The 20,789-nt window shown below is 43.2% G+C and overlaps 4 protein-coding genes and 1 long non-coding RNA gene across 7 annotated transcripts; 1 reads left to right on the forward strand and 4 right to left on the reverse strand.

Moving 5' to 3' along the window:
- Nucleotides 1–179: 179 nt before the first annotated feature.
- On the forward strand, nt 180–20,526 carry LOC120459936 (uncharacterized). Of its 2 annotated transcripts, XM_039647436.2 has the most exons (3): nt 180–370; nt 18,496–19,380; nt 19,558–20,526. In XM_039647436.2, the coding sequence occupies exons 2-3, from the start codon at nt 18,554–18,556 to the stop codon at nt 20,159–20,161; spliced, it is 1,431 nt and encodes a 476-aa protein (XP_039503370.2). In that variant the 5' UTR covers nt 180–370; nt 18,496–18,553; the 3' UTR covers nt 20,162–20,526. The 2 variants fall into 2 exon arrangements, with proteins under 2 accessions (XP_039503370.2, XP_088988872.1); XM_089132746.1 differs by lacking the exon at nt 180–370 and having other exon boundaries at nt 18,358–19,380.
- Nucleotides 2,111–9,300, reverse strand: LOC120460407 (alpha-2-macroglobulin-like protein 1). The gene is made up of 15 exons (XM_089132795.1): nt 9,147–9,300; nt 9,015–9,076; nt 8,875–8,933; nt 8,584–8,797; nt 7,805–8,506; nt 7,587–7,701; nt 7,311–7,478; nt 7,179–7,240; nt 7,038–7,097; nt 6,747–6,960; nt 5,937–6,669; nt 5,755–5,869; nt 5,561–5,675; nt 5,384–5,455; nt 2,111–5,120 (listed from the first exon to the last, which is right to left on the reverse strand). Coding segments are annotated over exons 11-15 (333 nt in total). The 5' UTR covers nt 5,966–6,669; nt 6,747–6,960; nt 7,038–7,097; nt 7,179–7,240; nt 7,311–7,478; nt 7,587–7,701; nt 7,805–8,506; nt 8,584–8,797; nt 8,875–8,933; nt 9,015–9,076; nt 9,147–9,300; the 3' UTR covers nt 2,111–5,118.
- On the reverse strand, nt 9,405–11,156 carry LOC120460374 (alpha-2-macroglobulin-like protein 1). Of its 2 annotated transcripts, XR_016168989.1 has the most exons (6): nt 10,993–11,156; nt 10,861–10,922; nt 10,720–10,779; nt 10,429–10,642; nt 9,646–10,351; nt 9,405–9,541 (listed from the first exon to the last, which is right to left on the reverse strand). XR_016168989.1 is itself a non-coding variant. In XM_089132796.1 (5 exons), the coding sequence occupies exons 3-4, from the start codon at nt 10,528–10,530 to the stop codon at nt 10,217–10,219; spliced, it is 237 nt and encodes a 78-aa protein (XP_088988922.1). In that variant the 5' UTR covers nt 10,531–10,642; nt 10,720–10,779; nt 10,861–11,156; the 3' UTR covers nt 9,405–9,541; nt 9,646–10,216. The 2 variants fall into 2 exon arrangements, 1 of the variants encoding a protein (XP_088988922.1); XM_089132796.1 differs by having other exon boundaries at nt 10,861–11,156.
- LOC120460402 (alpha-2-macroglobulin-like protein 1) lies at nt 11,270–12,616 on the reverse strand. The gene is made up of 4 exons (XM_089132797.1): nt 12,555–12,616; nt 12,264–12,477; nt 11,497–12,185; nt 11,270–11,393 (listed from the first exon to the last, which is right to left on the reverse strand). Exons 2-3 carry the CDS (start codon nt 12,363–12,365, stop codon nt 12,051–12,053), a joined length of 237 nt encoding a protein of 78 aa, XP_088988923.1. The 5' UTR covers nt 12,366–12,477; nt 12,555–12,616; the 3' UTR covers nt 11,270–11,393; nt 11,497–12,050.
- LOC148978445 (uncharacterized) lies at nt 12,865–13,499 on the reverse strand. Its single transcript, XR_016169004.1, has 3 exons — nt 13,363–13,499; nt 13,128–13,257; nt 12,865–13,017 (listed from the first exon to the last, which is right to left on the reverse strand). It is a non-coding gene; the product is annotated as an uncharacterized LOC148978445 (long non-coding RNA).
- Nucleotides 20,527–20,789: the final 263 nt, after the last annotated feature.

The raw sequence follows: 20,789 nt of genomic DNA on the forward strand, positions 1-20,789 counted from the left end.
CAACGTGTTTCTTGTCAATTCTTTGGTTGCGAAATTCACAAGCAAAATCTGTGTGAAAAACCCCGAGTGTTTTCCGAGTAGCTGTAGGCGCGAGAGTGTTGGCGTATCCTTGGGGCTCCTCAAGCCCCGCCCCCTAGACAGGTGACCCCGCGCGACGGGTTGAGCCGGTCTGTGAGTGTGAGTGTGTGAGTGTGTGTGTGTGTGTGTGTGTGTGTGTGTGTGTGTGTGTGTGTGTGTGTGTGTGTGTGTGTGTGTGTGTGTGTGTGTGTGTGTGTGAGAGAGAGAGAAAGAGTGAAACGGACAGACGTTCACACACCCCGAACAAACACCTGTTACAAGACACGAGCGACTGCTGCCGGACAAGTGCGAGGTAAGAACAAAATCAGACATTTATCAGTCAAGCTAATTAAACAAATGAGTTAGAAACTTTTTTTTGTTTGTTTTTTTATTAGCAGTGTGATAAAGCACCAAATATTTAAATAAATGAAACAGAACTGAGCAACATTTAACCGTTACAACAAGAGGAGTTGTGTACGAAATCAATTAACTAATACATCGATGTCAAAAGAAATAAAAAAAGATATTATCGTGGTAAGCAGGCTAAATTATATATTGGTGTAAATCAGGTTTACTACAGTAAATCCTTCTCAATCACGTAAGCGTAACATCCTAACTTTGTTTCTAATACGAAATGAACCATATCAATCTCATAAATAAATGCTATTTTTAGTTGTTTTTATTAATGTTTTTTTTTTAATTATACATTTCAAACTTGTAGCTAGCTTAATGTGTAGGACATTTTGATTAGCTAATAATAAAATGTGTTTACATGGAATACAGTGGAATGGCTCAAATAAACAAAATGACAAAGTTGTGGACATCGTTTCATGATTATCCTGTAATATTAGTATATATATGAAGAGTTCAGATGCAAAAGCCTCTAAATTGAAATTTTCTTCTTTAATGATGATTTTTTATCAAACTTGTATATTTAAGTTCAGTAATTTCACTTAAATAACAATTAATAGGTAATTATCATTGCCATTTAAGTGAAATTACTGAACTTGAATATATAAGCTTGATAAAAATTATCATTCTAGAAGAAAATTTCAAATGGCACTTAGAGGCTTTTGCATCTGAACTCTTCATATCATGATTTTACCGTGCTAAATACTTGATATTTTGGTGTAAATTAGGTTTACCATGGTAATTCATCCTACATTTAAGCAGAAGTGTGTAGATAGAAGAGGGATTGTCTGAAAAGGACTCGCACAACCAGCGAAACCTGCAGGACGACATGTTGCGACAGACAGACAGGACCGAAGAGGAGGTTTTTTGCACATAACGTATGGTTTCAAAGAGGAAATAGGAAGATAAGACTGAAGAGTAAAATAAAGTGTGCAGTGACTGAAGCTCATGCAAACTAGCATAGCTTGCTTCACACGAGACGCACTCGTTCGCCTCAGGCTAGCGTTTCATGCTAACAGCCAGACAACATTAAAGACAGGACAGCTTCAAAGCCGATAAAGCACACCAGGTGATGTTTTCTGGCAGAATTAAAGGCAGGATTGTGAGATATTAAACATGCTAGTCAGAAATGACTTTTTATCTGTGGCAGAAAGAAACTTTCAATCAATTTAATTTTCATAGATTTTTTTTAACAAATGTGTTAAAGCGACCTGAATTGTGTTACCTAAAATTGTAAAAAAAAAAAAAAAAAAATATTGCACAATATCACCGTTAAAAAAACAAACAAACAAACAAAAAAAAACCCTGTAAAAAGTGCAATATAAATAAATGTGACTTGACTAATTCATCTAAAAATAAAAGTTCAGTCATTTACTGAATCTATTCAGCCGATCTCTGGTTCTGGCAGTAGCACTTTTAGCATAGCTTATCATTGAAATGCACTAGACCATTAGCATTTCTAAGAAAAAAAATGACCAAAGTGTTTTTATATATATATTTTTTTTAATTTATATTTTCTGTTACATCGTGCATTAAAACCGACGAATTGCGATTTTCTAGGCTGATATGACTAGAAACTATACTCTCATTCCTGCATAATAACAGAGACTATTTATATTTATATACCATTTACTATATTTAGAGATATATATTTACAGATATGATCAAGCTGAAAGCAACAAGCAATCGTTATTAAAGTTCAAAAGGGCAAACAGTTAAAGTTATTATGCGAGTTAACTCGAGAATGTGCAGGGTTGCATTTGTCATCCGTCACCGTGACATCAAGTGGACTTTTAAAGCTGAAATAATGAGTGGATTAAGCTTGGAAAAATGAGAGAAATAACATGGATAGCCTAGAACTTTCTTGTCGGTGGATTGTAATGCATCAGTCAGGTAACGTTACAAGGAAATGAGACAATGACAACTAAAATTAGGTAAGACAAAAAGTTTTATTTTTCGAAACTCGTGTCGGGTCCAGTCGGGTTTGTCTCTTCCTGTCGGGTTCAGTTTTCAAATAATAGACGGGTCCAGGTCAGGTCCGGGCAGTGCATTTATGCCATTTCTCGGGTCTGCACGGGTCCGGGTCCAACTTTTGAAATGAACGACGGGTCCGGGTCAGATTAAATGTGGATAATCTAAGCCAATGAGTAAGAGTGGTTGAGCCTTGTAGATATCTGTATTTCTTCTGCAGCAACTTAACAGGGTAAGTGTGTTTTGCAAGGCTCAGTTCTTTGGCTGTAAAAGCTCTTTCAATGGTGAAGGATTTGTTTGGCTGAAATGCAGAAGCTACTGAGAATGAAATGTCTCTTTTCACATTTGACTTCAAGACAACATTGTGAGATCTGGTGGTCACAGGCACACCTAAAGCACGTCTGATTTGACTTCAGCCAAGACTCCACTTGATCTTGATTCAGCAGTTTGAAATTAGCGCACTGATTGAAGTAATGCTGCACAGTGTTGCAGAAGGGGCAGTACTTTGTTGGTTTCTCCTTCTTGACTGCTGTAACACTTGCTAGTTTACTCTGTTCACCACCATCCAAGACAGTAGCAAATCATTGAACCGGCTTGCAATTCCTTTGCTGTTCTCTCTGTGGCTGAGAGTAGGCTCTGCTTACATTACGAACGTTCTGTGACTCATCCTCTTGTATTCTGACCTCATATTCAAGTTCCATCAGTGTTGGAACGGGGTTCTGAATGGGGTTAACAAACCTTCTGAAGTTTGCTTTAAGATCATGAGGCAATTTGACAAGGAGACGTGAAACATGTGACCCACATTTGAGCTCTGTCCATCCTTTAGCTCCAAGTTGGTCCAGCATTCCAACTCATGCACGCACATTGAGGGCAAATATTCTTAAAGTGTCACCACTCCTGATTTTTGGGCCATCCATCAATTCTGCAATTCTTTGTAGTGCGAGTTGATGTGGTTGACCATAAAATGCAGTTAGAGACCTCATGGTGTTGGTGTATGGGTACCAGCTGTTGACGTACAAGTCTGCAATGAGCAAGGCATTCTCCTGTTTCAGATGATCAACGAGTATTTGGTGCTTGCACTGGAGAATTTGCTACAGAACGTTTCGATTTTGAGTCGTGCAAACTCTCTGGGATCTTCACTGCAAAAACGAGGAATGGTGGGGATAGGACCTCTGTAGGTGGGCTCTACATGAGGATATGGAAGAGAAGGAGGGCGCACTGGGTGGTATGGCTGATGGGTCTCAGGCTGAGCGTAATCTGCGTACTGTCGTGGGGTCAAGAAGCTTGATTTGTCTGTAGGATTAGGAGCTGATTGACCATAGCTGTCTGAGTGTCTCTCATGTGCATGGTGAGCTAATGTATCCCTTGGAGAAAGTCTCTCATCTTGATAGACTGGACTTGTAGCTGGAATCCCATGATAAGGTTGCTGATAACCGCATGGTTCAGTGGAAGGGAAATAGCGCACGGTTTTGCAGTTCAGACTATGATCTTTATAAGTCCCATACGTAGCTGCTGTCTCTTGACTTTAGTCCTGAGGCATAAACTGAACAGCTGCGGGATATTGGTTAAGATGTTGAATCAGAAGCAGAGATGTTCACAAGTCATGTTTTTTTGGAAGTCCAAGTCAAGTCTCAAGTCTTTGAGGGGCAAGCTCAAGTCAAGTCTCAAGTCTTTTGCCACAAGTCCAAGTCGTCAAGTCAAGATCTTTTGTCAGTGGACCTGTAGTTACGGCCATGCCTCTGTGGTCTGTGTTGTAGTAACCATGTGGTCCATCTCTGTGCCTAATACCAGGTTGAGGATATGTAGCATCTTCTTGATGGGCTAGCTTGTGTTGGGATTGAGTCGGTTCATAAGAAGAGAAAGGATGACTTGAAGTTAGCAGAGTTGCCGAGCCTGGTAGTCTCAGGTCTCCTAGGTTGTCAGTGAGACAATCAATTTCTTTGTGACTGACAGAATGAGAATGCAGAAGGTCACCTCGTGAATCTACAGACAGTGCCCTCATGGGCTGAGGAGAATCATCTTGATCTCTAGGCAGAACTGGCCTGCCCTCAGTGGGTGCTGTATATGGACTTGAGGAGAGAACTCTGAGCTGCATAATTCACCTTGGAGAAGTCCGAGTATGGGGCATTGGCCGCGGCGGTGACAAATCTTGATGTGTCTCCACATACGAACTCCTCTCACTTGATCCAGTGCTTGTACTTTTCGTTAGTTCTGGTCCACTTTCAATACATGTGAACTCTTTAAATGCAGGCCTTTTACCAGGTTTTCCAGTGGCACCAGTTGAAGGCTGTTCATCAGAATGTAGTAACTAATGTGGCACTGTGTCATCAACATAGAGGTCATCCAAGTATCTTGGTGGGATGACCTGTCGACGTGGTCGAACCACTGGTGGCACTGACGTAGCCTGTCTTTCTGTTCTAGACATGGTAATGCTGTAGTAGCTGTCTGCTCCGGCTCGAAGGACCAAATTTTGTATGAAAGTTGTTGAGGAGCGGATCTTGAACTGGGTGACAACCGCTACAGATTGTTCCACAATAAAGGTTTTTTTTACTCTTGTCTTTCGATTCATACATCAGTATGGGTGTGGTTCTATCCAAGTCGTCCTCAGACCAGCCTTCCATCATTGCGTCCAGGCATCCTGATTCTCCATGCATCCGGCCAGTTCGTTGGTGCTCTGGGCTCTATAAATGAACAATAATGAATATAAATACAATGAATCAGAAACAGTAATAACTGAACAATATAAAAGTAATGCAATGGCATGAAGATAGACATATTATACGAGTCCAGCAGCTGTAAGTTTCCTGAGGTTTTTTTACACATTCACTTTAAATAAACCATCAGATGAAACCAAATTGAATATTTCCACATCATCAAAAGGTAATATTTAAAGTCTAATTCAGCGTGTTTTATGCTGAAATGAAGAATGTACGATCAAGCTTACATGTGCTCCCCTCCAAGAGATATACAGATTTCTTTGTAATGCACACCATTGCAGATTTTGACACCATTACATCTGTGAGAGAAAGTCCAAACAAACAGTGAAGAATATCAACTTTGTTGCTAAAAGTGGATGTCTTGTAAAGATGGAGTATATGGTTCAGATCAGCGAATAGCTCACCTGTTCCCTCCTCAGTAACATTTACAAGAAATGTGTCTTGCATTTGGTCTTCAAATTTGGTTTTGAAAAACACTGACACATCAACAGTAAGAGAGGCACAGCCCGTGGCATTCATCTGGTAAGAGAACAAAGACACAATTAAGTCAAGCACAGGCAAAAGGAAAACCCTCAGCAGTACGGCAGGAGTCACACACCTTTGCTGTTTGAGTCAGACACTGTCTGATCAAATTATGAAGCAGACTGTATGGAAATGGATCACGGCACACTTCCACTAAGGCTTGACCAGGTACAGGTTGGCCATATGTACATCTGGGAAATATCATAACAAGTTAAAGAACTGACCAACCACAAGACAAGAAAATAAAGCATCACTCACTTGGCACAAGACTCAACTTTCAGTCCCATAACTGCAACGCTGTAGGTCTGCGGTGCGTATACGGTCACGTCAAACTTGGGCAAAACTAAACCAGAAACAAAGTGCTTTAGATTAAGGCCTCAGATCTGTCATTGAACTTCCCTTACACAACAACTTACCGTATTTTTTCCACCTCAAACTCGGGAGACTAGTGTTGGGACTCTTCACTCCATGGCTACTCCATTCTGCGGCGCCTAGGTCTTTGTGACGGACGGACGGACGGACGGACGCACGGACGGACGGACGCACGCACGGACGGACGCACGGACGGACGGACGGACGCACGGACGGACGGACGCACGGACGGACGGACGGACGCACGGACGGACGGACGGACGGACGCACGGACGGACGGACGGACGCACGCACGCACGGACGGACGGACGCACGCACGCACGGACGGACGGACAAACTGACAAAAATTCAGGCCCTTGTACTTCAGACACTGGGGTAAACTGAAGTAGCATTCTAATCAGAAGTGCCACACACTGAAATATTCAGATTAAAAGCCCAAACAAAAAACCTGATTGAGGCACACAGACAGCCTCTCAGCTCTCAGACGTCTTCCTGGCTCCATGATCCGGACGCTCTGATCAACAGCACTGAGGCAACACAGAGATCGTGCTTGAGCAGAAACAGTCAGAACGTTTCCCTCCACAGGAACCGCCGTAGCTGGAGAAAACTGCAGAGACACCTGGAACAAGGACCAACAAGCTGTAGGACACACACACCAACATTCCCAAATTGAAAAATAGCCACATCATACAGTACCTGGTTCTGGAAATACATATCAGTGTCACACGGCACACTAGCAGCAACTACATTCTCACTGGGAAGAACGCTGTAGACCAGAATCTGCACTGCTGGAGCCATAATCAACGCTGACAGACAACTGGAACGTCACACAGCCACTTGTGACTGCATCACCAGCCTTTGCTTTAACCGTCTGAAATCCATGGAGGATGATCACTCCTTTGGATAAGACCTGACAGAAGACATAGGTGTGCAAGTTGTGGAACAAACAGACCAGCAAACTTAACTACAAAACTAATGTCCACTCACCATATAGATTGTCAGCGCTGTAGCTACCATCCTCTCCAACAAATGAATACGCCACGGTCACTGGAAACAAAGCACCACATTTGAGCTGCTGATTGAACTTCATTATAGTTAGGAGAAACAGGTAGGAGAAGCTGAACAAACCTTGTATCTGTAGTGAAGTATGGCGATTTAGAACCATAAAAAACCTCTGGATTAGCACTCGCCTGGGGAAGATCAAACTTAATCAGTATCATGCTAGAAAAAGTCAGAATTTTTACAAAATACAAGTCGTACCACCAGATTCAGATCAGCCTTAAGATCAGCAGTGTTCAGGGAGAACGCAGCCCGTCCATTCTTGTTTGTGGTTAGATTCAACAGCAGTTTGTTGGGCCAGTTGCTCCCCTCCAAGAGATTTACAGCTTTGTTTATAAAGGACTCCATTGCAGATTGACACCATTACATCTGCGAGAGAAAGTCCAAACAAACAGTGAAGACTATCAACTTTGTGGCTTAAAGTGCATGTCTTATAAAGATGATAGAGTATATGGTTCAGATCAGCCAATAGCTCACCTGTTCCCTACTCAGTAACATTTACAAGAAATGTGTCTTGCATTTGGTCTTCAAATTTGGTGTTGAAAAACACTGACGCATCAACAGTAATAGAGGCACAGCCCGTAGCATTCATCTGGTAGGAGAACAAAGACACAATTAAGTCAAGCACAGGCAAAAGGATAAAAAAAATAAAGAACTGACCAACCACAAGACAAGAAAAATAAAGCATCACTCACTTGGCACAAGACTCAACTTTCAGTCCCATAACTGCAACGCTGTAGGTCTGCAGTGCGTTTACAGTCACATCAAACTTGGGCAAAACTAAACCAGAAACAAAGCGCTTTAGATTAAGGCCTCAGATCTGTCATTGAACTTCCCTCACACAACAACTTACCGTATTTTTTCCACCTCAAAAACTTGGGAGACTAGTGTTGAGACTCTTCACTCCATGGCTACTCCATTCTGCGGTGCCTGGGTCTTTGTGAAGGATCGGACGGACAAACGCACGCACGGAAAAAACGCACGCACAAACGCACGCACGGACGGACGGACGCCCGTCCTTCATATTAAAAGATCACAACACAAGACTATATTTTTCCATTTTAGCTTTAAGCCACGTACCAATTTCTAGAGCAAAAATCAAACTAACAGACATACCTACACTGAAGTTGTGATAAAACTTCTGTCTGTACTTCAGACACTGGGATAAACTGAAGTGGCATTCTAATCAGAAGTGCCACACACTGAAATATCCAGATTAAAAGCCCAAACAAAAAACCTGATTGAGGCACACAGACAGCCTCTCAGCACTCAGACATCTTCCTGGCTCCATGATCCGGATGCTCTGATCTACCACGCAGAGATCCTGCTTGAGCAGAAACCGTCAGAACGTTTCCCTCCGCAGGAACCGCCGTAGCCGGAGAAAACTGTGGAGACACCTGGAACAAGGACCAACAAGCTGTAGGACACACACACCAACATTCCCAAATTGAAAAATAGCCACATCATACAGTACCTGGTTCTGGAAATACATATCAGTGTCACACGGCACACTAGCAGCAACTACATTCTCACTGGGAAGAACGCTGTAGACCAGAATCTGCACTGCTGGAGCCATAATCAACGCTGACAGACAACTGGAACATCACACAGCCACTTGTGACTGCATCACCAGCCTTTGCTTTAACCGTCTGAAATCCATGGAGGATGATCACTCCTTTGGATAAGACCTGACAGAAGACATAGGTGTGCAAGTTGTGGAACAAACAGACCAGCAAACTTAACTACAAAACTAATGTCCACTCACCATATAGATTGTCAGCACTGTAGCTACCAGCCTCTCCACAAATGAATACGCCACGGTCACTGGAAACAAAGCACCACATTTGAGCTGATGATTGAGCTTCATTATAGTTAGGAGAAACAGGTAGGAGAAGCTGAACAAACCTTGTATCTGTAGTGAAGTATGGCAATTTAGAACCATAAAAAACCTCTGGATTAGCACTCGCCTGGGGAAGATCAAACTTAATCAGTATCATGCTAGAAAAAGTCTGAATTTTTACAAAATACAAGTCGTACCACCAGATTCAGATCAGCCTTAAGATTAGCAGTGTTCAGGGAGAACGCAGCCCGTCCATTCTTGTTTGTGGTTAGATTCAACAGCAGTTTGTTGGGCCAGTTGCTCCCCTCCAAGAGATTTACAGCTTTGTTTATAAAGGACTCCATTGCAGATTTTGACACCATTACATCTGCAAGAGAAAGTCCAAACAAACAGTGAAGAATATCAACTTTGTGGCTGAAAGTGGATGTCTTGTAAAGATGATAAAGAGTATATGGTTCAGATCAGCCAATAGCTCACCTGTTCCCTCCTCAGTAACATTTACAAGAAATGTGTCTTGCATTTGGTCTTCAAATTTGGTGTTGAAAAACACTGACGCATCAACAGCAATAGAGGCACAGCCCGTGGCATTCATCTGGTAGGAGAACAAAGACACAATTAAGTCAAGCACAGGCAAAAGGCTAAAAAAAAAATAAAGAACTGACCAACCACAAGACAAGAAAATAAAGCATCACTCACTTGGCACAAGACTCAACTTTCAGTCCCATAACTGCAACGCTATAGGTCTGCGGTGCGTATACGGTCACGTCAAACTTGGGCAAAACTAAACCAGAAACAAAGTGCTTTAGATTAAGGCCTCAGATCTGTCATTGAACTTCCCTTACACAACAACTTACCGTATTTTTTCCACCTCAAAAACTTGGGAGACTAGTGTTGGGACTCTTCACTCCATGGCTACTCCATTCTGCGGTGCCTGGGTCTTTGTGAAGGATCGGACGGACAAACGCACGCTTGGAAAAAACGCACGCAAAAACGCACGCACGGACGGACGCCCGTCTTTCCGGCCGTCATATTAAAAGATCACAACACAAGACTACATTTTTCCATTTTATCTTTAAGCCATGTACCAATTTCTAGAGCAAAAATCAAACTAACAGACATACCGACACTGAAGTTGTGATAAAACTTCTGTCTGTACTTCAGACACTGGGATAAACTGAAGTGGCATTCTAATCAGAAGTGCCACACACTGACATATCCAGATTAAAAGCCCAAACAAAAAACCTGATTGAGGCACACAGACAGCCTCTCAGCACTCAGATGTCTTCATGGCTCCATGATCCGGATGCTCTGATCTACCACGCAGAGTTCCTGCTTGAGCAGAAACCATCAGAACATTTCCCTCCGCAGGAACCGCCGTAGCTGGAGAAAACTGCAGAGACACCTGGAACAAGGACCAACAAGCTGTAGGACACACACACCAACATTCCCAAATTGAAAAATAGCCACATCATACAGTACCTGGTTCTGGAAATACATATCAGTGTCACACGGCACACTAGCAGCAACTACATTCTCACTGGGAAGAACGCTGTAGACCAGAATCTGCACTGCTGGAGCCATAATCAACGCTGACAGACAACTGGAACGTCACACAGCCACTTGTGACTGCATCACCAGCCTTTGCTTTAACCGTCTGAAATCCATGGAGGATGATCACTCCTTTGGATAAGACCTGACAGAAGACATAGTTGTGCAAGTTGTGGAACAAACAGACCAGCAAACTTAACTACAAAACTAATGTCCACTCACCATATAGATTGTCAGCACTGTAGCTACCAGCCTCTCCAACAAATGAATACGCCACGGTCACTGGAAACGAAGCACCACATTTGAGCTGCTGATTGAGCTTCATTATAGTTAGGAGAAACAGGTAGGAGAAGCTGAACAAACCTTGTATCTGTAGTGAAGTATGGCGATTTAGAACCATAAAAAACCTCTGGATTAGCACTCGCCTGGGGAAGATCAAACTTAATCAGTATCATGCTAGAGAAAGTCTTAATTTTTACAAAATACAAGTCGTACCACCAGATTCAGATCAGCCTTAAGATCAGCAGTGTTTAGGGAGAACGCAGCCCGTCCATTCTTGTTTGTGGTTAGATTCAACAGCAGTTTGTTGGGCCAGTTGCTCCCCTCCAAGAGATTTACAGCTTTGTTTGTAAAGGACACCATTGCAGATTTTGACACCATTACATCTGCGAGAGAAAGTCCAAACAAACAGTGAAGACTATCAACTTTGTGGCTGAAAGTGGATGTCTTGTAAAGATGATAAAGAGTATATGGTTGAGATCAGCCAATAGCTCACCTGTTCCCTCCTCAGTAACGTTCACATTTACAAGAAATGCGTCTTGCATTTGGTCTTCAAATTTGGTGTTGAAAAACACTGATGTATCAACAGTAATAGAGGCACAGCCCGTAGCATTCATCTGGTAGGAGAACAAAGACACAATTAAGTCAAGCACAGGCAAAAGGATAAAAAAAATAAAGAACTGACCAACCACAAGACAAGAAAAATAAAGCATCACTCACTTGGCACAAGACTCAACTTTCAGTCCCATAACTGCAACACGTTTACAGTCACGTCAAACTTGGGCAAAACTAAACCAGAAACAAAGCGCTTTAGATTAAGGCCTCAGATCTGTCATTGAACTTCCCTCACACAACAACTTACCGTATTTTTTCCACCTCAAAAACTTGGGAGACTAGTGTTGGGACTCTTCACTCCATGGCTACTCCATTCTGCGGTGCCTGGGTCTTTGTGAAGGATCGGACGGACAAACGCACGCACGGAAAAACGCACGCAAAAACGCACGCACGGACGGACGCCCGTCTTTCCGGCCGTCATATTAAAAGATCACAACACAAGACTACATTTTTCCATTTTATCTTTAAGCCATGTACCAATTTCTAGAGCAAAAATCAAACTAACAGACATACCGACACTGAAGTTGTGATAAAACTTCTGTCTGTACTTCAGACACTGGGATAAACTGAAGTGGCATTCTAATCAGAAGTGCCACACACTGAAATATCCAGATTAAAAGCCCAAACAAAAAACCTGATTGAGGCACACAGACAGCCTCTCAGCACTCAGATGTCTTCATGGCTCCATGATCCGGATGCTCTGATCTACCACGCAGAGATCCTGCTTGAGCAGAAACCGTCAGAACATTTCCCTCCGCAGGAACCGCCGTAGCCGGAGAAAACTGCAGAGACACCTGGAACAAGGACCAACAAGCTGTAGGACACACACACCAACATTCCCAAATTGAAAAATAGCCACATCATTACAGTACCTGGTTCTGGAAATACATATCAGTGTCAAACGGCACACTAGCAGCAACTACATTCTCACTGGGAAGAACGCTGTGGATCAGAATCTGCACTGCTGGAGCCATAATCAACGCTGACAGACAACTGGAACATCACACAGCCACTTGTGACTGCATCACCAGCCTTTGCTTTAACCGTCTGAAATCCATGGAGGATGATCACTCCTTTGGATAAGACCTGACAGAAGACATAGGTGTGCAAGTTGTGGAACAAACAGACCAGCAAACTTAACTACAAAACTAATGTCCACTCACCATATAGATTGTCAGCACTGTAGCTACCAGCCTCTCCAACAAATGAATACGCCACGGTCACTGGAAACGAAGCACCACATTTGAGCTGCTGATTGAACTTCATTATAGTTAGGAGAAACAGGTAGGAGAAGCTGAACAAACCTTGTATCTGTAGTGAAGTATGACGATATACAACCATAAAAAAAACAACAACAACAAAAAAAAAAACACTGGATTAGCACTCGCTTGGGGAAGATCAAACTTAATCAGTGTCATGCTAGAAAAAGTCTTAATTTTTACAACATACAAGTCATACCAGCAGATTCAGATCAGCCTTAAGATCAGCAGTGTTTAGGGAGAACGCAGCCCGTCCATTCTTGTTTGTGGTTGGATTCAACAGCAGTTTGTTGGGCCAGTTGCTCCCCTCCAAGAGATATACAGCTTTGTTTATAAAGGACACCATTGCAGATTGACACCATTACATCTGCGAGAGAAAGTCCAAACAAACAGTGAAAAATATCAACTTTGTGGCTTAAAGTGGATGTCTTGTAAAGATGATAAAGAGTATATGGTTCAGATCAGCCAATAGCTCACCTGTTCCCTACTCAGTAACGTTCACATTTACAAGAAATGTGTCTTGCATTTGGTCTTCAATGTGTTGAAGCATGGTGTTGAAAAACACTGACGCATCAACAGTAATAGAGGCACAGCCCGTGGCATTCATCTGGTAGGAGAACAAAGACACAATTAAGTCAAGCACAGGCAAAAAGATAAAAAAAAAATAAAGAACTGACCAACCACAAGACAAGAAAAATAAAGCATCACTCACTTGGCACAAGACTCAACTTTTAGTCCCATAACTGCAACGCTGTAGGTCTGCGGTGCGTTTACGGTCACGTCAAACTTGGGCAAAACTAAACCAGAAACAAAGTGCTTTAGATTAAGGCCTCAGATTTGTCATTGAACTTCCCTTACACAACAACTTACCGTATTTTTTCACCTCAAAGTCTTGGGAGACTAGTGTTGGGACTCTTCACTCCATGGCTACTCCATTCTGCGACGCCGCGGCCTAGTCGCGGTCACCTAGGTCTTTGTGTCTCACTGCCTCATTGCTTCTCTGGCTACGTGGTGTGCTCCACCTCCATCACCTGCGGTAATCCCCTTGGTAGTGTTGGGACTCTTCACTCCATGGCTACTCCATTCTGTGCCGCCGCCGTGGGATGCAGTTCTGACTGTGGGCTGGGTCTCCGTCGGCTTTTACCTGCTCAAGGCCATCTCCCTGGCTGTCACCACCACCTGCACCAACCTTTCCTCCAGCTACGGACGGCTCGGACAGACGGACAACACGGACGGACGGACGACACGGACGGACGACACGGACGGACGGACGACACGGACGGACGACACGGACGGACGACACGGACGGACGGACGACACGGACGGACGGACGGACGACACGGACGGACGGACGACACGGACAGACGGACGACACGGACGGAACGACGACACGGACGGACGGACGGACGACACGGACGGACGACACGGACGGACGACACGGACGGACGGACGACACGGACGGACGGACGACACGGACGGACGGACGGACGACACGGACGGACGGACGACACGGACGGACGGACGGGAAAAAAGCCTAAGAGAACCATGAAAAAAGGTTTGTGCAGATGGTGGTGACAGCCAGGGAGATGGCCTTGAGCAGGGAAGGGCAGATGAAGACCCAGCCCACAGTCAGGACTGCATCCCACGGCGGTGACGCAGAATGGAGTAGCCATGGAGTGAAGAGTCCCAACACTACCAAGGGGATTACCAGAGGTGATGGAGGTTGAGCACACCACGTAGCCAGAGAAGCAATGAGGCAGTGAGACACAAAGACCTAGGCAACCGCAACCGCCCCTTGAACTTCAACCTTCAGCTTCTGCACCAAATCTCCATCTACCCGAGGAGCCTGTAGAGAAGTTCAGTTAACGTACAAGAAACCAAGCTTATTTTCACAATCTATAAAGATTAGTACACAACTCCAACATAAAAACAGAATGCTTCTGTTCACGTCAAAGCCTAATGATACTTACCTGGTTTTTTAAGTCCATCAACAGCAAAGAGAAAAAGGGTGAAAATGAGCTTCTTCCAAACACAAATCTCCCTCACAGCCATGAGGACAGCTCACCCAAGACTAACCCTTATCAAGCCACTCTTCAGACTCTAATATATCAGGAACGCATTCATCTCGTTAATTCAATTAATTAACCACCACCTGGCAGTAATTAATGTTATCATTTGATTAGGAGTTCCAACTGGCATTGATTTGAAACGCGACACATTATGGAGGTTAGCGGACGAATTTTCTAGTTGCCATATCAACACTATAGAATTTTAAAAATATATAGCCTATGTATTTAAGATATTACTGAACATTTATTTAACCATAGCAAAAGTAAGTTTCTTGTGTTAATTTTAAACAAGTCTGATAATATTTTATCTTATATCTTGAGACAGTTCTTGAACGCTGGTGTGACAGCAGAAGACAGCTAGCCGGGTTTAAATGCTATATTTAAGAGAACTTTGTCCCAGTTGTGCAGGCGGGGCATGTTGTTACTCTGCGTTGCAATGAGCAAATGATTAGAATTATTGCTTTTCTACTCTATATTTGTATGAACTCTATTGAGAAACCATGAGAAAAGGGTGAATAAATTCTGAGATTCAATGTTCAGAAATTATTAATAGAGTGTATGCGCGTGACGTCACCGTTGGCCGGAGTGCCTGCAGTTCCTCACAGTGAGTCTCATTCATAAATATGTAAATATGAGAGTGTAAATATGAGAGTGATTTGCGCGTAGAGAGACCTTCCCGAAAACTCTTCTCATGATTCACAAATACATCGTAAACGTCAGATGTCATAGTGAAATGTGTGTGTTAATGAATTCCAACCTGTCGTAGCCTAAGTGGGATGCGCGTGCACGTTCATTCTCAATTACCAAAAATCAAGTCCATCATCTACGACTGACATCTATATATAGGCAGATAATAACATGAATGCGAATTTGATTTGATTAACTTCATTGTCTGTTCAGATGTGGACAGAAATTCATGACACTGGCACAACAACCACGTTACAAACCACATGTATACAAAAACAGAAATAAATAATTAATACATACTGCTATGTGGATAGCAAATGAACCCAATTGCAGACAGTATGCAAACACGAAACGTTTATTGGTAACAGAAAACTGGGAAAACAAAACCCACGAGGGGGCAAACAACACTGGTAGGGAAAATAATACTAAACTAAGACTTTGACATTAAACTATACAGGAACAAGAGAGGATTTTACAAGATCACAACTTCGTTGAGACAAGGTATAGACATGGCACGTGTACAGGACAGCAAACATAAGGGGATCAAATATATAGGGAGAAAGACATTGACAGCAGGTGACATAGATGAAGCAATGATGACGGTAACAAGGGGGTGGGGCCAGAGAACGAGACACCGCAAACACACACAGCCCAAAACAAGGATCTGTCATGATCCTGCCTCAAGAGTAGGACAAGAGAGCACAATCATGACACATAAATAAGTTAAATTAATACAGTATGTGCAAATTTGCACATCTATAAAAATCACCCCAATTGAGAATTGAGTTTAAAACAGTCACCGCCAATGGAAATGATCTCTTATTTAAATATTCCTCACGTAGCCTGCGTCCCCGAAGGAAGGATCTCGAAGTAGGAATGGAGGGGATGAGTCTGGTCTGAATATATTGATAATGCCCTTTTCTCCCCCCCCCCCCCCCCCAAAAAAAATAAAAAATAAAATGTGAATAGCTCTTGTAATGTGCTCTGTTTTTGGCCGATGATCTTATTTGCTTCATTGATTACTCGTGTTAGTTCATTCTTCTGTTTCACTGTAATACCAAGTTAAAACACTTTCAATCATTGATCTATAAACAATGGTTAAGATCCTCCTTTCAATGTCAAACATTTCTTAAGTAGACTTTTAAACGCTGTCTAGTTTTCTTATGTAGCCCATAAGATCCACATTGTCTTGGAAGGAAAGTTTATCATCAATGATTGAACCAAGATATTTTGCTCTATCTTTACGCCTTTTAACATTATTACAATATATTCCTATTTAACACAGATGTCATTTGCTAATTACATAAACTATAAGCTCAATTCATAAGTATAAATATATATTTAGAACATGTATATATATATATATATATATATATTTCTATGGTCCTCCATTATCAGCCTTTTCACCGCTTGTATCACTCCGCCTGTCTGTGTTTGCCCAACTTGCATTATTAAGCCAGTAGGTGGCGACAAGTGACTGTCTTTGTGAGTCCACAATTGAACTTTAACTTAACAGATTAGTGCCAAAAATATTGATTAGCTAACCTTAGAAAGAAACTAGTTGCTGAAACCAATCTTTAATGCTAATATATAAATTGCTCCTTTTCCTCTGGACACAAAAAGATTGCACTGGTGTTTGATTGAAATAGTCAAGTCACATTTATTTATATAGCGCTTTTCACAATACAGATTGTATCAAAGCAGCTTCACACTGATAACATGAAAGTAGCACAACACAGGATCAACAACATTGCTAAACACTAAATAACCCCAACTGAGCAAGCTCAAAGCAAGCCAAAAGCAAGGCGACGAAATAACATCCATGTAAAATAATCCTTGAAAGATTTCTCATTAAGGCCATTCCTATTTGGAATATGTGATTGTGGATTGTCAACAATAAGCAGAAACATTCTGCATTTGAAATCCAAATCATGTGTGTGACTGTACGTGGTAATGTGGGCTGGTGTGGTTATAGTGCCAGGGATGTTTTTTTCTTAAAGGCCTGCAATATACATTATTCTCTGTATCGAATCATGTTATCTTATTACCCACCCCAGCCCCTGATGTTTTTAAAACCTAGAAACGCCCCTGGCTTCAAGCTTTAAAGGGATACTCCACTTTTTTTTGGAAATAGGCTCATTTTATAACTCCCCCAGAGTTAAACAGTCGAGTTTTACCGTTTTCGAATCCATTCAGCCGATTTCCTTGAAATTTGGAAGAATATCAGTAACCAGACAGTTTCTGGTCTCATTGACTTCCATAGAATATTTTTTTCCTACTTTGGAAGACAATGAGACCAGAAACTGTTTGGTTACTGATATTCTTCTAAATATCAGAAAATCAGCTGAATGGATTCGAAAACGGTAAAACTCGACTGTTTAACTCTGGGGGAGTTGTAAAATGAGCCTATTTCCCAAAAAAGTGGAGTATCCCTTTAAAGACACAATATGACTCTCGCGATGAATGAACATAAAAAAGATGGCCGCCAACGAGTTTTGATTCTGACGCGCTTGTTTTTACACGCGTCAATTTCGCTCTTGATGCGCGAATGGATTAAGGCTAGAGATCCACTTGTCCGACACGTCAGTCACGACGCCTCCCCACATTTGTACTTTGATGGGCGTTCCTCAAGTTTACCGCTATGAGCGTGGTTTTGAGCCAGCAGCCAGTCTAGAACAAAGGACCTGCGAGAGACTTCCCCCCCGTCTCCATATGCTCTACTTCTATTGGATAGTCGCGGCGCGTTCAACGGAATTCATTTGCATAAATATGGGCATCGGCCAGCTTTTTTACGCGCAGCGTTTTTCTAAATGAAGCGCCGCCTTCCCAGAATGCTTTACGGGCGCGTCAAAGTCGCGTGACGTCACCCATAGGAATAAAGCGGAGCGCGGCGCGACATAAGTGCCGCACGGACAAGTGGATCCGCACCGTAAGTCTTTAAGCGTGTAACTAGACGCGGTAGGTGCGAATTTGACGCGTGACTGAGAAAAAATGCTTTTACTGTTAGTGGAAATCCTTACTATTACCAAGAGGATATCACAGACCAAAGGCTGTTTATTGTTCTCACCTGTTTTTTGTTGTGTTTACAGGGTCATTTATACGCTTCTGTGTTTAAAAACGAGCATTATCCTCCTCTGCAAACCCTAAATGGCCACGATGGACATCCCCGCGAAGGAGCGTAAGCCAAAGAAGCCTCACTACATCCCTCGTCCCGCCGGGAAACCCTTCCGGTACCAGTGTTTCCAGTGTCCCTTCACCTGCAACCAGAAATCCCACCTGTTCAACCACATGAAGTACAACCTCTGTGACGTATCCGTGTCCGTGAGCTCCCGACCCGGCAGACGAGAGGAAAACAACCCCTCCACACACACGGATGAAGACGAGGAGGACCCGGAGATCCCAGAGGAGATCCCAGTGGATCCCTCAGATCCTCAAACGGCGTCCTCATCCAAGGAAACTCCCTGGACCGTGTTCAAACCGGAAGCGATTCGTCCTCTCACTCCCGCGTCCGTCTGGAGGCCTCCGGTGCCGTTCACTCCCGGCGCTCCGAACCTCCTAAACAAGCCACTCCTTCAGGAGCGAGCCGAAGATTTCCCGTATCATCCGGGGTTTCATTTCCCGTTCCCGTTCTACGCTCCTTACAACCCATACATCTATGAGCCGGTCGCTCATCCGTACGTCACTCGCGGACTCTTCCCACAGATGCTGTTCCCCGAGTGTTTCAGGAACTGCTGCACGATCCCGACTCCCGCCACGTACTCGTTCGGGATCCCGTATGATCCGTACGCGCTCGTGGTGAATCTGGCGGGGAAGGAGGTTCAGGCGAGTCCGGAGACGGGGCGATCCGCTGCTGGATCACCGGACAGACCCGACGGGTTTGATCATTCCCAGACATTCCCACTACATGATGAGGCTCCAGCCAGCCAATCAGAGGAGAGGGGCGTGGCCACACAGACGGGGAGTCTTCCTGAGAGGTCAGAGCATCCACATTACACTGAGCAAAAATAACAATATATTCCCGAGGACAGATCTGCAACAAATTAATTACTGATTCAATTCAATAATTTAGAACTCTACAAATTATGTCTAATTTGACAAATTAAAAAATCATGTTTAAATATATTGACTTGTGTCCTGTTTCTTGCATTCAGAGAGAAGGAAAGAGCGGGAAACGACACATTTGATGATGCTTTGGTTCCTCTCAACCTCTCCAGGAGAGACAGTCCTCTGAACCTGTCAATGAAGATGTCTCTCGGCCAATCACAGAGCTGCTTGCTGAAGCAGGGGGTTATGGGTGCTGTGACATCACAGGAAGAGGATCATGCGTCTGTAGAGAAGACCGCAGCGTTCGCACTCTGTCAGCTTTCTCAGTCCGTGCCTTCAAACTCACACGTCTCAAACCCTCGAGGTCACGTGGACCAAAGCGCTTCCACTCCTCCAGATATTAGATCAGATACAAATGCAGGAAGCCCCGCCCCCTCGGTTGAAGACCCCGCCCATTCATTTGAAGACCCCACCCCCTCTGCAGAAGACTCCACCCATTCTACAGAAGACCCCGTCCCCTCAGTGGATGATCCCGCCCATTCTGTTGAAGACTCCGCCCATTCTGTTGAAGACTCCGCCCATTCTGCTGAAGACTCCGCCTCCTTGTCTGTTGCGTTTCGAACACGGACAAAAAGACAAGGAAAACGCAACACGAAGAGAAAACAGACGAGTCTCAGCAAACACAATCTGAGGAAGAGAATTAGCCGTTAATGTCTGAAAATCACGGCAGATCAACGTCAATAAAGCCTGTAAATAAGAATATTTTATATAACCAACAGCTCACATGAACTATAGGGAGTAAAACATCATGTGAAGCACTGAATTATATTTATATAAAACACTGTTTAAATGAGTTTCTTTGCTTTTTTTGTCATGAGGTTTTCATGCTCACATCTGAATACAAAAACAAGAGTTTACGCCGGTCACACACACACACACACACACACACACGAGTGAAGCAGGTGCACCTGAAACCTGCCAAACCTCTAGGAAAAAGTGCAGTTATATTGTAAAAAGCTGCAGGTTTAGACATGTGAGATCAGCGAGACCATTAAACCCTCTCTCTCTCTCTCACACACACACACACACACACACTGTGTCTCTCTCTCTCTCTCTTATATCAAGCATAATTATAACCGCATGCAATTCTACAAAAATGTTTAATGGACAAATACTGGTAATTCTCTCATCTCAACACATCCTGAACAAACGCTTCGGAAATGCTCTACATTGGAAATGAATGACTTCTGAATGATGGAAAATCATCTTTAGATCTCAGAATATCCTCTCCAGTTATGAAAATGAAAAAAAAAAAAGAATAATACTGATGGAACAGACC

The sequence above is a fragment of the Pimephales promelas genome, chromosome 6, assembly GCF_988280905.1.
Source record: "Pimephales promelas chromosome 6, fPimPro1.hap1.1, whole genome shotgun sequence".
Taxonomy (NCBI): Eukaryota; Metazoa; Chordata; class Actinopteri; order Cypriniformes; family Leuciscidae; genus Pimephales; species Pimephales promelas.

Coding starts and splice junctions, on each gene's coding strand:
- LOC120460407 (XM_089132795.1), bottom strand. CDS start 5,965: ATGGGACTGAAAGTTGAGTCTTGTGCCAA. Junction 5,870..5,936: donor AAAGTTGAGTCTTGTGCCAA/GTGAGTGATGCT, acceptor GATATTTCCCAG/ATGTACATATGGCCAACCTG. Junction 5,676..5,754: donor GTCTGACTCAAACAGCAAAG/GTGTGTGACTCC, acceptor TTCTCTTACCAG/ATGAATGCCACGGGCTGTGC.
- LOC120460374 (XM_089132796.1), bottom strand. CDS start 10,530: ATGGCTCCAGCAGTGCAGATTCTGGTCTACAGCGTTCTTCCCAGTGAG. Junction 10,352..10,428: donor ATATGTATTTCCAGAACCAG/GTACTGTATGAT, acceptor TCCTTGTTCCAG/GTGTCTCTGCAGTTTTCTCC.
- LOC120460402 (XM_089132797.1), bottom strand. CDS start 12,365: ATGGCTCCAGCAGTGCAGATTCTGATCCACAGCGTTCTTCCCAGTGAG. Junction 12,186..12,263: donor ATATGTATTTCCAGAACCAG/GTACTGTAATGA, acceptor TCCTTGTTCCAG/GTGTCTCTGCAGTTTTCTCC.
- LOC120459936 (XM_039647436.2), top strand. CDS start 18,554: ATGGCCACGATGGACATCCCCGCGAAGGAGCGTAAGCCAAAGAAGCCT. Junction 19,381..19,557: donor ACGGGGAGTCTTCCTGAGAG/GTCAGAGCATCC, acceptor TCTTGCATTCAG/AGAGAAGGAAAGAGCGGGAA.